The 13,937-nt window shown below is 46.0% G+C and overlaps 1 protein-coding gene across 4 annotated transcripts in view; it reads right to left on the bottom strand.

Annotated features, from left to right (window-relative positions):
- Positions 1-1,217: 1,217 nt before the first annotated feature.
- The window catches only part of lcp1 (lymphocyte cytosolic protein 1 (L-plastin)), a 126,625-nt gene continuing 113,905 nt past the window's right edge, over positions 1,218-13,937 (bottom strand). For all 4 annotated transcript variants that reach the window (XM_072514286.1, XM_072514285.1, XM_072514288.1 and 1 more), the window contains 3 exons: positions 9,744-9,867; positions 6,334-6,458; positions 1,218-3,231 (listed from right to left, as the gene is read on the bottom strand). In XM_072514286.1, coding sequence (XP_072370387.1) covers positions 3,099-3,231; positions 6,334-6,458; positions 9,744-9,867 — 382 coding nt within the window. In that variant the 3' untranslated portion in view covers positions 1,218-3,098. The remainder of the gene's footprint in view (positions 3,232-6,333; positions 6,459-9,743; positions 9,868-13,937) is intronic.

The raw sequence follows: 13,937 nt of genomic DNA, 5'->3' as shown, positions 1-13,937 counted from the left end.
GCCACATAATGTTTATGTCAGGACATGTCAAACTGATTTCGCAATTCCAGTCTTTTTGGGTTGACTGTAGGTACACATGGTGAAGCAATAGAAGTGAATGAAAGGGAGATGAAGTAAGGTGGGAGGAGGTTCAAACGGAGCTTTAACACTGGCACAGACCTGTTGAGCTGGATGGTCTGTTTCTGTGCTGTAAAATCCAATGTAAAAGTATTCTGCCAAGCCAAAAGAGTGAGTCTTATGTCATGCAAACTGATACACCCACATAATTATCTCAAAGGCCCAACAGGGATATGCCCTGTAGATCCTCCTCCATCACATAGTTGGACTGAACCTGAAATCACTGTAGCTAAATTAGGGATTGTCTCCTGATATAGCCGGCAAGCTCCATGTGGTACTTTGCCATACCGATGAGGAAGCTCGCAGGTTTAATGAGGTTTGTAAAACACTTTCAGTAAGAATGACATAACAGAGCATTTGGCAGCCAGTTCATTACTTTTGGAATATAGGCACTGTTACAGGCAGACAACTTTCCCACCAAGTCTCACAAACAGAAAACCAGGCAAATACCCTGTCCTTATGGTGTTCAGTTGAGGGGAAACAATTATTCGACAAGTGGCCGTGAGATCTTTTGTGCTCTCATCAATAATCAGTCAGGGCCTTAGTTTAACGCCTCCTCTGTAAGATTCCCCTCCTACAGTACAGCATTCTTTCGGCGCTGCACTGAAGTACATGTCTGGATGAAATGTTCAAGTTACTAGTACTTGAGTCCACAACCTTCTAGCTCAGCTGAGAGTGCTATCAATAGTTGCTGCTCTGTATTAATTGATAGCAGTTGGGACAGTATTAAGAGTGCTACACTTAATGAATGTCTCTGGGCTAGAGAGTGGAACAAAAAACAAAAATAAACTGTATTAGCCAGGACGGGGTGGGAATGATTATCTTTCCCGTAGTCCTTGCGGAGTATGAGCTCCCTGCTAGGGGTGGGGGATCTCTATTAACCTCTGTATAAAAGGCACTGACCGACCAGATCAGGAATCCAGTAGGGATCTACTGGGCAGTGTATATATCGTGACATAAATAAAACTACGTTTCTTTATTTTATTCAGTGTGGACACACCGTGTCCTTATTAAATAAACCAAGATTCCAATTTGCGGGGCAGAGAAAGATGGAAAAAAAATGTAGATATACAATTTTCTTTTGCTTTACTTGCAAGATGTCAAACCATTTTTTAATTTTTATTTCATCAGGATATTTATATGAAGGCATGAATTTCTGGTTTGCAAGTACCTTAAATAAACAGCATCTTATGCTTAAAGCTGGCATTTTAAAATGAATTTTACATAACCAAAATATAAAAACACACTTTTTGGGGGTAGAAAAGTAGTTATGAAAATGAAATGCAGCAAATTAGATTCTCTAGAATTGCTGTAAATGAGACAACACATTAGGGGCCATTTTGGTTAGTTTACATTCAATACTGTTCAATTGTTTCTGGATTCAGAGAAGGAATGACCAAAGAGACATTCTATGTGCACTAATGCAAGCTCATTTGTTTAGAAAGTAGGACCATTTTCCAGTATTTAGTTAGAGGATATTGCCCAGGGTGCACTGTTTGCAGGGTTAATGGATAGAAAATCCTGCTGAAAATCCTATCGTAGAAGTGTTAACCCGCTTATGGGCCAGCACCTAAGCTGTAAATGACAAGGGAATATGATAGAAATGGGTTGCATGTTCATTCCCCATTGTCAATAATGGATCTGGGCTAATATGTTGGGACTACACACGCTACAAGTAACATATGCTTTGATCTTTGTGAAGCACATTGAAGCAGCTAAATTTAAGGTCTGAATCTAGCTGTAACAGAAATGCTGGTTTATAACATCAATCTGCGATAGAAATATCATTGACAAAGCAGAATGGGCCAGGTTAGTCTGAAAAAATTAACAGTATCTGACTGACGCACCCTGTTATGAATACGCAAATTAGCCAGCAACTTGGGGCATGAGAAAAACTTCCTGTGAATGTCAAATTGCCCCTAGTTCCTAGCCAATTTGTGTTGCTTTGCGGTTAGCCTCACAAATACTGCACTTTGCACTTCAATTTCCTTATGATTTCCACCAAGTTTCTGCATTTGAACATTGAATGTCCATTGTACTGAAGTCTAGTAATTACCAACACAAGGATCATTTTGATGTGATAATTATTAGCCAATCAACCTCTCTGGCACAGAAAGTGAACAATTATAAATTAGGCATCTCATTCTTTCAGCTTGTGAAGTGTTCGAGGCAATATTAAATATAATGTCAAATTTTAATTCATTTTCCTTTCTCTTTTCTTCCATCTCTCAATCCAATATTCCTCCCCCCCCTTCCCTTTCTGTTTCTCATGGAGCCTGATCTGATATTGAATTCACCAACTTTTGCAGTTCCTTCTTTAGTTTTATTGGTTAAGGAGATAGATACTTGGGCCTGTTGTTCACCAAGGTTCCAGATGCCCCGTTTCACTCTCTACATTGTCAGCTCGCACTTCCAGTAACTTTGTAGGCAACACATTTTAAAACCTAAATCTGCACAAACAAATCTAACCGGATATGTAGCATAGTATCATGCTCGAGCAAAACCTGGGTCATTTTCCAGAAGGAGCAAATGTCCTCAGGGCCTCTTCTGCTGCATCACCATGGCACAGTAGAACAAGTTCTGAAAACATTTGCCGACAAATAAGCTCTTTTGACACTACTCAAGTGGTACTTGTTGAAATAGGTAAATGGTTTGGTCAATGAGTAAGTATTGTGATTGGTATTATTTAAGCACCAATTGCAACCCGTTTTGGTTTAGTGCAGGAAGTTTCGAGTATGCATAGAGTTTCAGTAGCTCAGCATGCGTTCTAGTAAGCATCCTGCTGAAGGATTTTTCTTTACAATCACTGGGGAAACATGGATCTTCAATCTACCATGATTATCTCAGCAGTAGCAAAGCCAGTTAAAATGGTTGTGACAAAACAGGAGCAAATCAAAGCAAATGTCCTACATTTGAAAGTTGCACCCCAGGCTAGGAACTAGTGAAAAGAAAATAGATCAATTTAACGTGGGTCAGATCTTTCAGACCCTCTTCATTCCTCTTCCCATCAAACATGCAAAAACAGTCATAACCATTTTCGGTTTTACTTCAACTAGGTCCTCTGGAAGAGCATAGACTCGAGTTCCAATTTTTCTTGCCATTGAAATGGCGTACCTGGAGAAAAAAACAACAGAATCAAATGTATTTGGGCCGGGCACAAGTTTTTAATAAAAGCAACCTCATTGTTCCAGTTAAATGAATAAACATGCTGTGCAACTGCACTAATTTAACTATTGCTGGCAGATTTCTGACACTTCTTGTGGTCTGAATGGTAGTTCGGAGTGCTGCAGAAACTTAACAAGCAGTGCTGAATGAAATGGTACGCTAAATTATTGTAGGAATTGTAGACTTCTGACTTTTTGAAATTATCCTTCTCATTTCCTGCCTTGTTATGATCAGGCCCTCGGGCATCAAACAACACCTTGAATTTATACAGCACCGTTACTGCCCTAAAATGGTCCAAGATTATTCACAGGATCATAATTAAACTAAAACTGATACAAAACCACAAAGATATAAGGACAGGTGACCAAAAGTTTGGCTAAGGAGGCAGGTTCAAAGGAGGAGAGAGAGGTGGACAGGCAGGCTTGCAGGGGGAATTTACAAGATTTCAGGCTGAGGTTGAGTGAAGGCATGTCCACCATTGGTTGGGTGAAGGAATTGGGAGTTTTCAACAGGTGAGATCTTTAGGGATAGTCAGGATGGACGCACCCCATTTCAACAATTCTAAGTGCAACTGGTTCCATTTCTTATGACTTCTAATTTATAGCGAAAAGTAAAGGTCTCACTTAATACCCAGTTCTGATGAGGGTGTCACCTCATCAGAGGTGGCCAACAAAAGCATTATTTCCCTATATTTGAAATCCAGCACTTAATCTATCTATGTCCCCTTGTAACTTCCTGCTCCCATGCTGAAAACTTACTGTGCCTGATTGGTATCATCTGTAAACTTGGATAGAGGGCCCGATTCTCCGAGCCCCGCACTGGGCCAGAGAATCGCCGCAACCGCGCCACACCGCCCTGACGCCGGCACGGGATTCTCCAAGGTGCGGAGAATCTGCACCATTTGCGCTGGCGCGTTGTCGGTCGCAAGCCGCTGTCTGCAGCTGGGCCGCCGATTCTCTGGCCCGAATGGGCCGCGCTGAAACGGCAGAGTCCCGCCGGCACCGTTCACCCCTGGTCGCTGCCGGCGGGAACTCTGCGTGAAGGGTCAGGGGGCGGCCTGTGGGAGGGGGTGGGGGGGGAGAGGGGGGCGGCCTGTGGGAGGGGGTGGGGGGGGAGAGGGGGGCGGCCTGTGGGAGGGGGTGGGGGGGGAGAGGGGGGCTCCATCCCCGGGGGGGAGCCTCCGATGGGGTCTGGCCCGCGATCAGGGCCCACCGATCGGCGGGCCGGCCTCTCCTCCCCCGGGCCTAATTTGTTGCGTGGCCGGCCACTGAACCCCTTCGCCATGTTGCATAGAGGCCGGCGCGCTGAAGAAGTCTCCCACGCATGCGTGGGTTGGCGCGGCCCAACTGCGCATGCGCGGGTTGGCGTGGCGCCCATTTGGCACCGGGAAGGGAGGCTGGAGCGGCGTGAACCGTTCCAGTGGCACAACGGCGTTCACGACGGCGCGAACACGTAGTCTCCATTTTGGAGAATTGCGCCCATACTCTCTCTATTTCTTCACTGAATTCAATGATATATATATATATATATGAGGAAAAGTGGAGGCTCTAGTCCAGATACTGGGAGAACAACACTTGTCACTTAATGGATGATGGTCATCCATTCTGTAAAGCCACCTAAGCAGATACATGGGAATGCCACCACCTCTATGTTCTCCTCCAAGTCACTCACCATAATGACTTGGAACTATATCACCCACCATACTCTGCCATTGGGTCAAAAAAAATCCTGGAACTCCCTCCCTAACAGCACAATGGGTGTACCTATACCATAGGAACTGCAAGCGGTTCACAAAGGCTGCCACCACCTTTTCCAAGGGCAATTAGGGATGGGCAATAAATGCTGTCCTAGCCAGTGATGCCACATCCTGTAAACAATTTTTATTTAAAAAGGTTTCAAGAATCTGAAATCCTCTCTTCTATGTCATCTTCCTGTTTCATGTTGACACCCCAAATTTTGCCCTCTGTCTGCTCCAGTACATGGCATTGGGATTAGGAGTTCTCCAGTCAGGCCTAAGATGCAGTCTGGATAGCAGGTGCAGTGAATCTCTGCAGTATCCAAATTGAGAGATGACTAACTACATTCTCTGTCTTATAAAGGGTTAATCTTGCAATTGGCCAAAAAACATACAATAAAGAGCAACTTGAAACTAACTCCAAGCAGCACCATATGTAATTTATCTGGCACATTTGACATAGTACAACTTCCCAATATGCTTTCACAAGAGCAATGTCAACACAAAAAAAAACATTTTTGATGCTGAGCCATATAAGGAAACATCAAGAATGATCAAAGAGGTAGGTTTTAAGGAACAACTTAAAGGAGAGCGACGGAGGGGTTTCACAAGAGAATTCCAGAGCTTAGGTGCCTTGGCAGATCAAATTAATGCCACCGCTGGTGGGCTGATTACAATCAAGAATGCACAAGGGGCAGAATTGGAGGAGCACTGGGATCTCAAAGACTTGTAAAGTTGGGGGAGGGATGGACAGGCCATTGAGAAATCTGAAAACCAGGGTGAGGATCATAACATTGAGGTGTTGTTGGGCAGGGAGGCAGTGAAGATCAGCAAGCACAGGGGGCATGGATTAATGAGATTTGGAGCATGTACGGACAGAGTTTTGGATGAACAAAGTTCAAAGTAAGGTCAAATTTCATTAGCAATTACATCCTGAAACTCTATTTTAACCACTTTGGTCAAATCTTTTGGCTGTTCACGCCTGCAGGATCTTCCAGTCCAGCCGACAGCACACCCGGTGCGGGGTGGATTTTGAATGGGAAATCCCATTGACAGCAGCGGAACCAGAAGATTCTGCCAATGGCAGACCGCCTCCAGCTGCTGGGAAACAGGTCATGGGGACGATAGAGGATCTCGTCCTTTCAGTAAGTACATTTATTTTGTCCCTGCTTTATCCAACAATACCAGAATTACATAGAATTATTCAGCCCAACAGGTCTATGTCAGAGCTTATGCTATCAACATGCCCTTCCATTCCTTTCTCCTAATTATATACCTTCTCCTGAAATGATGCTGCTAGCGTATAGGCTACTCACTTGGCATTTTGAAGTTTCTCTTCATCTGTCAGATCTCCAGTCTTCACAAGGTCATACCTGACTGACCCGGGCTGAATTGCATCGATCAGATCCAGTACTGGTATACTTGTGCTAATTTCTTTGTCCTGTATATTGAATAACATGGATGTTATTGGATGACATACATCAGAAAAGCTCCCCCAAACTGTACACTCTTATGGGCCTGGTGTTCTTACACAGGGAACCAGCAACAATCCTTGCTATCGGGTCACCGCTATCTCAAACACAGCTGCCACCAAAACCCATAGCTAGGAGAGAGGCCCGCGCACACTGGGGCAGAAACGTTCCGGCCGTTCACGCCGGTGGGATCTTCTGGGCCCACCGACGGTGCACCCCTGTTGAGGGGTTCACAGCAGCGAAAAGGGCATTCAACAGGAAACCCCATTGACAACGGCGGGATCAGGTGATCCCGACTCCAGCCAATGGCTGGCTGTCTGCACTGCCATGAAACACGCAACGGGTGGTGCTTAAAATCCAGCCCAGGGAGTTAATGAATTTCAGACTCAAAGTGCTCACTCTCAACCCTACACAGGTTGGTGTGGGATGTCACCTTTAAATAGTATCCAGATGACCATCAAACTTCTTCCTTACAAGAAATCACTGCAATCATTTGTTCCACTTAATTTGATTACCAGACTTGAATGTGTTCAGGGGCAACAGAAACAAAGGCATCACAAGTCCTGGCCAGAATGGAGGTGATTGGGTAATTTCCCTCTAAGTCGATTGTACTTAGAGATCACACTGCTATAAGTGGCTGGGATTGATTTTACCCACATGATTTGTGCTAGGTAACTATCCTCCATTCATTTAATTTTACTGGAGATGTGATCCTGTTTTTATCGGGAGACAGTTATAGGGCGGAATTCTCCCAATCCACCCACAGTGGGTTTGGAGGCGGGCGGGTGCAGAGAATCTGGCGAGCGGCAAAAAGACAGAAACTCGGCCGTGTAAAATTTTGTTGCAATACTCCCAATGGCAGGTTAATGATGGGTTGGTCATCCTGCTGGCAGGTGGAGCAAATTCCATTTGTATCTCTTGAATGTTCATTAAAACAGCTCCCTGCCGATATCCCATCAGATCTACCAATCGTGTGTCATGCAAGTGGGAAACCACAACAGCATCAAAACTGATTGCTAAAGGGTGGTGTGCATAAAGCGGTCCTCAGATGACAAGAGATTGAGGTGAGTGCATCAATGCTTTCTGCCATGTTACTGTGCTTCCCCTGATGCACTGCTCACCACACCGGGGCAAACTGGTTCCTGCCTCCATCGCCATGCCGAGCTGTTCTTCAAGAACAGCACCGTGCTGCTGGACCCATGGGCCCTCCTGTGTCACCAAGTCGATCAGTACCGCACTTGGGGTTGGGGAGTACAGGGGTCTCCTTCAACCCTGGTGCCACACACCAGTGTTTATCTGGATAGCACTGTGCTTTGGGACTCAAGAAGTCGCCTGAATAAAGGTCCAAAGTGCGACCGGGGATGGAGTGTGAAGTGAGGAGGGGGCCTGATGAAGACAATGGTGAAAATGTGGAAACAAGGCTGTGCAAGGAGAGGCGGCTGGGGCAAGGACTCATGATGTCAGGCCGAGGGGCAAGGAGGTGGATGAAGTAGAGGAACAATGGAAGGCAGAGAGGAGGGAAACTGGACCTTGACAAGTCTTCATGAAAAGCTCAAAAAAAGGGATACCACGTCGTTTACTGAAGGTGAATGGATGAAGACTCCAGAGGCAGTGGGTAGAGGTCCAAGTGGGGAGTGGGCGTCTTGCAGGTGATGGGCTCACGGGAAAGTGGTTGAATTGAACATAGTCCGTTAACATCGCACATAGAACATACAGTGCAGAAGGAGGCCATTCGGCCCATCGAGTCTGCACCGACCCACTTAAGCCCTCACTTCCATCCTATCCCTATAACCCAATAACTCCTCCTAACCTCCTAACCACTAAGGGCAATTTATCATGGCCAATCCAGCTAACCTGCACGTCTTTGGACTGTCGGAGGAAACTGGAGCACCCGGAGGAAACCCACGCAGACACGGGGAGAACGTGCAGACTCCGCACAGACAGTGACCCAGCGGTGAGTCGAACCTGGGACCCTGGCGCTGTGAAGCCACAGTGCTATCCATTTGTGCTACTATGCTGAAGAACAGACTTCTTCTCGAAGCTGCTAGCCTCTTCACTCTAGGTTGAGGACATCCTGCATGGTCTGGTGAAGACAGGTGGGCTGGAAAGAGTGATATGAGTGCACAGCACGGTAGCATAATAGTTAGCACAATGGCTTCACAGCGCCAGGGTCCCAGGCTTGGGTCACTCTCTGTGCGGAGTCTGCATGTTCACCCCGTGTCTGCGTGGGTTTCCTCCAGGTACTCTGGTGTCCTCCCACAGTCCAAAGATGTGCAAGGGTAGGTGGATTGACCATGCTAAATTGCCCTTAGTATCCAAAAAAGGTAAGGTGGGGTTACGGGGAAAGGATGAAAGTGTGGGGATAGGGTGGAGGTGTAGGCTTATGTACGGTGCTCTACAAGGGCCAGTTCAGACTCGATGGGCCGAATGGCCTCTTTCTGCACTGTAAATTCTGTGATTTTGTGAGTGTGCTGGTATTTAAATATGGCGCCGGGACCGTTGAACCTTCCAGCTGAGGTGGGGGTGGACAAATCAGCTGCCGGCCCACCGGGAAAGTCAGAGGAATTTGCCCTTGCATAATTAATGACATTCCAAGCACAGAATCTGCCACAAGATCCCGCCATTCTGGTCGGTCAGACGGGCACTACCGAGCTGCCCGGCACCGCACTTCATCTCAACCTGGGATGCATAGTTCCAGTCATGGGTGCTGTTTGCTGTAATCTGTACAATCATTTAGTGGACTCTATTAAGTAAATACACTGTTGCTGTCATGCACAGAGCCTCTTCAAGCAGACTCTTCTGTTGTTCATACCCACTGTCAAAATTGACTGTTTGCTGACTAAATGGACTCTGCTTTGAGTCCCACCCCATCTCTCACTCATTGACAACACTGTCAGCCATTATATGGTCACATTATTAAACAAAACTTTTGAGTAAATGGAAGCAGGTTGTGAAAGTAAAGCTGACCTGTGTAATACTGGGGAATGTCAGCGCAGTTACTGAATGAGTGATTGAAGGGCTGATCAGAGATTTAAGAATGAAGAAGGGGTGCACATAAATGTACATTTGTATGACAATTTGTCTATTATGTATGCTTCTCATTCATCTATATTATTTTGAACGATAATGTAATGCTTTTTTATGCAGTGGGTAAGGGGAATCCTTTTTGATGGGTAGGTAGCTTTAAATAACAAAAATTCTATCTTTGAGCAATGCCACGGGGGATCTACAAGTAAAACAACAAAGTAAATTACCTTAAAGCTTGCAACAGAGGAACTTTTCTGTGAATCCGACAAAGTTTTATTCACCCAGTTTACAATGATCTCATCGTTAACCTTTTCTCCATCACCAATATCCTCCAGCATGTTCAATGTATACCTAGGAGCAAAGAAAATAGTGTTACTTTGATCTGTGAGAGGAAATATCATCACTACCATTGGTACGTCAGGAGTTAAAGAATAGTGCCTGGACTAGAGTACTGATGAAAATACTTTTGATTCTGAGGCGGAACGGTGGCACAGTGGTTAGCACTGCTGCCTACGGTGCTTGAGGACCTGGGTTTGCTCCTGGCCTCCGGTCACTGTCTGTGTGGAGTTTGCACATTCTCCCCATATCTGTGCTGGTCTCACCCCTGTGGTGATATACATCACTAAGTACCCAAAGGGTTAATGTACATACACTACACCTAGCTAGACACTAGAGGGAACACCAGAGACATGACACACAGGCAGTCAACCAATAGGTCAGTAAGATAGGACACGACAAATGGGCAGTCATGATGCACACAGAGGTGACACTACCACAGGAGGGCATTACACCAACCCATATAAAAGGACACATCACACATGCTCAGTCTCTTTCCAGTGGAGACACTCAGTGAGTACAGACACAGGATTGATTGAACATCACACCCACCACGTGGATTGTAGCAGACTGGTTCGTCAGTCTGAGTAGCTATAGCAGGATTAACAGTAGCATCGACTCCAAGTGGGAGAATTGTTAATAGTTTAATAAGCGGGTTAAAGCTATCTCCAAGTCTGAACCTTCCTTTGTCAGAGTGCACATCAAGGAAGCAGCTTATGCTACGACAAGAGCATAACAAAACATGGTTCCAGGAGTGAACTGTTAAATCCATATAGTTGCAACTCAGCAAACAGTGACAACCAGCAACAACAGCCAGGCAAGATGATGTTCGGGATTCCGGTTCCACAACCGCTCAGGTACCAAGGCAACCTCAGTGAAAGCTGGCGTTGGTTCAGGCAGAGATTCGAGATCTATCTGGTAGCGTCCGACTTAGATGGCGTGGCGGATGCAGAGAAAATAAAGCTTCGACCCATCGCGGGTCCAGAAGTAGCTGAAATCTTCCAGACCTTCAAATACTCAAAGGGGCAAAACAAGAGCGATTCCAGGCAGTCCTGGACAAATTCCAAGAATTCTGCGAGGAACATACAAGAAGAAAAGGTAAAAGAGGCGCCAAAACTCACCGTGAGGTAGGCTTGCAGCAAGGAAAGGCAGTTTTGAATTGCAGCCACCTTGGACAAGGTGCGAAAAAGGCCCCAAGTAAAGATACAGTGATCTGCGCATGCGCAATCGCTTCCAACGCACTACGTCACACGCGTCGTGATGTCAGAGGCCCCGGACCACGCCCACTTAAAGGGGAAAAGTCCCAAAACACGGAAAAAAAATTTTAAAGCCTCAAAACGAGATTCTTTCACCTGGAACGACAGCACAATGCCTGAAATTCGACCAGTAGCTGAAAGTAACCTCCGCAGAACCCTGCAACAAGCAGGTAGCACTGCCCAAAGAGATGATACAGTCCTTGAAGACTATGGCTCAGACCTTGAATTCTTCTTTGAACATCGCGAGCCCAATGCCAGCTCCGACACAAAACGTGATGATATGGTCTAGGAAGACAACGACTCAGACGAAGCTTTCGTCTTGAGAGGCTACCCCAGTACCAAATCCGATCCGCAACTAGACGTGTTGTACATTGAAGACCCCGACGACGGGTTCTTCGGATTGGGGAATCTTCAGCCCAGCATATATGACATCCCGACTCGTGAGTGCAGGATTATGCTGCGGCCTGACACCAAGAGACAGAGAGCGGTACAAGCCCGCAGAGAGCGGCCTGCTGCCACACAGGGAGTGGTCCACGCACCGTGAAGGGTCCCCGACTCCACACAGAGAGTGTTCCACGCACCACAAAGGGTCCCACCCTCCACGTAGAAAGCGATGAAAGACTCCACAGCGAGATAACTGCACGTCTCCACACAAGAAGTGACTCCAGTGACACAAGCCTCCACAGCGAGCTCATGGACAGACTCCACTATAGAAGCAATGCAAGACTCCAAAGCGCAGTCCTTGCATGAACAAGACCATGAGGGTCTAGCAACCTCCTCTGAGCAACCAGCAGCAGACAATGCAAGTCTGCCACGCTCAAGTGAACAACGGAAAGACTATGACAGTCTGCCACGCTCAAGTGAACAGCAAGAAGACTATGACAGTCTGCCACGCTCAAGTGCACAGCAAGAAGACTATGACAGTCTGCCACGCTCACATGAACAACAAAGTGACTATGACAGTCCACCCAGATTATTTGAGCCACCAGAAGAAGACTCTGACAGTCTACCCAGCTCAAGTGAACGACAAGAAGACACTGAGGCTCTATCCACTGTATGTGCGACAAGTGACGACGGCATCCCACTTCCCATACCAGATGTGCAACGTGACAGACCTCAGCTAGAATGTACAGAGGCACTCGACAATCACAGTGAGACTACTGGTGACTCCGGTGACACCACGTTCCTTCAAACCTCATTCACTCGAGCCTCTCCACAAGCAAATGCATTCCTGAATGTTTTGACTCCGGATGGGGAGCATCACGAAACCTCAGAAGATGCAAGTGAACCTGAAATGACTCCGGACAGGGTGCATCAAGAACCCTCAGCTGACTCAAGTGAACCTGCAATGACTCCGGACGGGGAGCGTCAAGACACCAAAGCTGATTCCGGTGAAACAGACCAGACTCCAGACGGGGAGCATCGACAAGCCAAAGCTGATTCAAGTAGGCCGGACATGACTCCAGACGGGGAGCCCTGCGAACTCAGTGTCGGCATGCTCAAGAAAACAGCAGATGCCACAAAGCACTCTGACACGAGTAACTGTGTGAAGGACTCGTATTATCCACAGAGTGTGGTCCTTGAGCGCAACAAACTCAACAACAAAACCAACCAACACAACAAGAATGTCAAAGACAATAGCAAGAAGCGCACCAAAGGCAACAACGTCGACAACAAGCACGACAAAAACAACACCAATGGAACTACGACTGGTACGACATGGTACAACTCTGCAAATGAGGGACACTGTTACTGCTCAGCTCAGTACAATGATATACCATGGCACGACGATGCATCTTACCACTTCACTTTTGCTGCACTACCAACAGGCAACCTGGCTTTCAGGACAGATGCCATTAAGAATTACCACCACAAGCATCGAAAGAAAAAAAAAGAGTCCAAATCCGACAACGAAGTGATTTGACCACTTCTTGGTTCCTTCAGCACCAGGGACACTGATGGCGTTTACATTGCAATGCCACCATCAACATCACCAACTCACCAACCAAACAAGAAAGCCACTCGACCATAATAATTAATGAACTTTGGACTCATGCATATGATTTGGACTTATTGTTTAATGATCATTGTTATCCTTACTTGTACAGAGTATCATTCATCTACCTAATTTGTTCAATTTTCTTTAACACTGTACAGAAAATATGTAACACGAAAAAAGGGGGATGTGGTGATATATATCACTGTAAGTACACAAAGGGTTAATGTACATACACTACACCTAGCTAGACACGAGAGGGAACACCAGAGATAGGACACACAGGCAGTCAACCAATAGGTCAGTAAGATAGGACACGACCAATGGGCAGTCACGATACACACAGAGGTGACACTACCACAGGAGGGCATTACACCAACCCATATAAAAGGACACAACACACATGCTCAGTCTCTTTGCAGTGGAGACAATCAGTGAGTACAGACACAGGGTTGATTGAATATCATTCCCACCACGTGGATTGTAGCAGACTGGTTCATCAGTCTGAGTAGCTATAGCAGGATTAACAGTAGCGTCAAATCCAAGTAGGAGAATTGTTAATAGTTTAATAAACGTGTTAAAGCTATCTCCAAGTCTGAACCTTCCTTTGTCAGAGTGCACATCAAGGAAGCAGCTTATGCTACGACAAGAGCATAACAAAACAACCCCCACACCCCAAAGATGTGCAGGTTAGGTGGATTGGCCACACTAAATTGTCTCTTAATTGGAAAAAAATAATTGGGTACTCTAAATTTATTTTTCTCAAAAGAAAATACTTTACTTTTAAATACATTTGATGAAAATTACTTGAAGCTAAAGCAGGATAAAAGCAA

Source organism: Scyliorhinus torazame, chromosome 8 (genome assembly GCF_047496885.1).
Source record: "Scyliorhinus torazame isolate Kashiwa2021f chromosome 8, sScyTor2.1, whole genome shotgun sequence".
NCBI classification, from domain to species: Eukaryota; Metazoa; Chordata; class Chondrichthyes; order Carcharhiniformes; family Scyliorhinidae; genus Scyliorhinus; species Scyliorhinus torazame.
The sequence above is the reverse complement of the archived record's forward strand: the minus strand, read 5'-3'. Positions and strand labels throughout refer to the sequence as shown.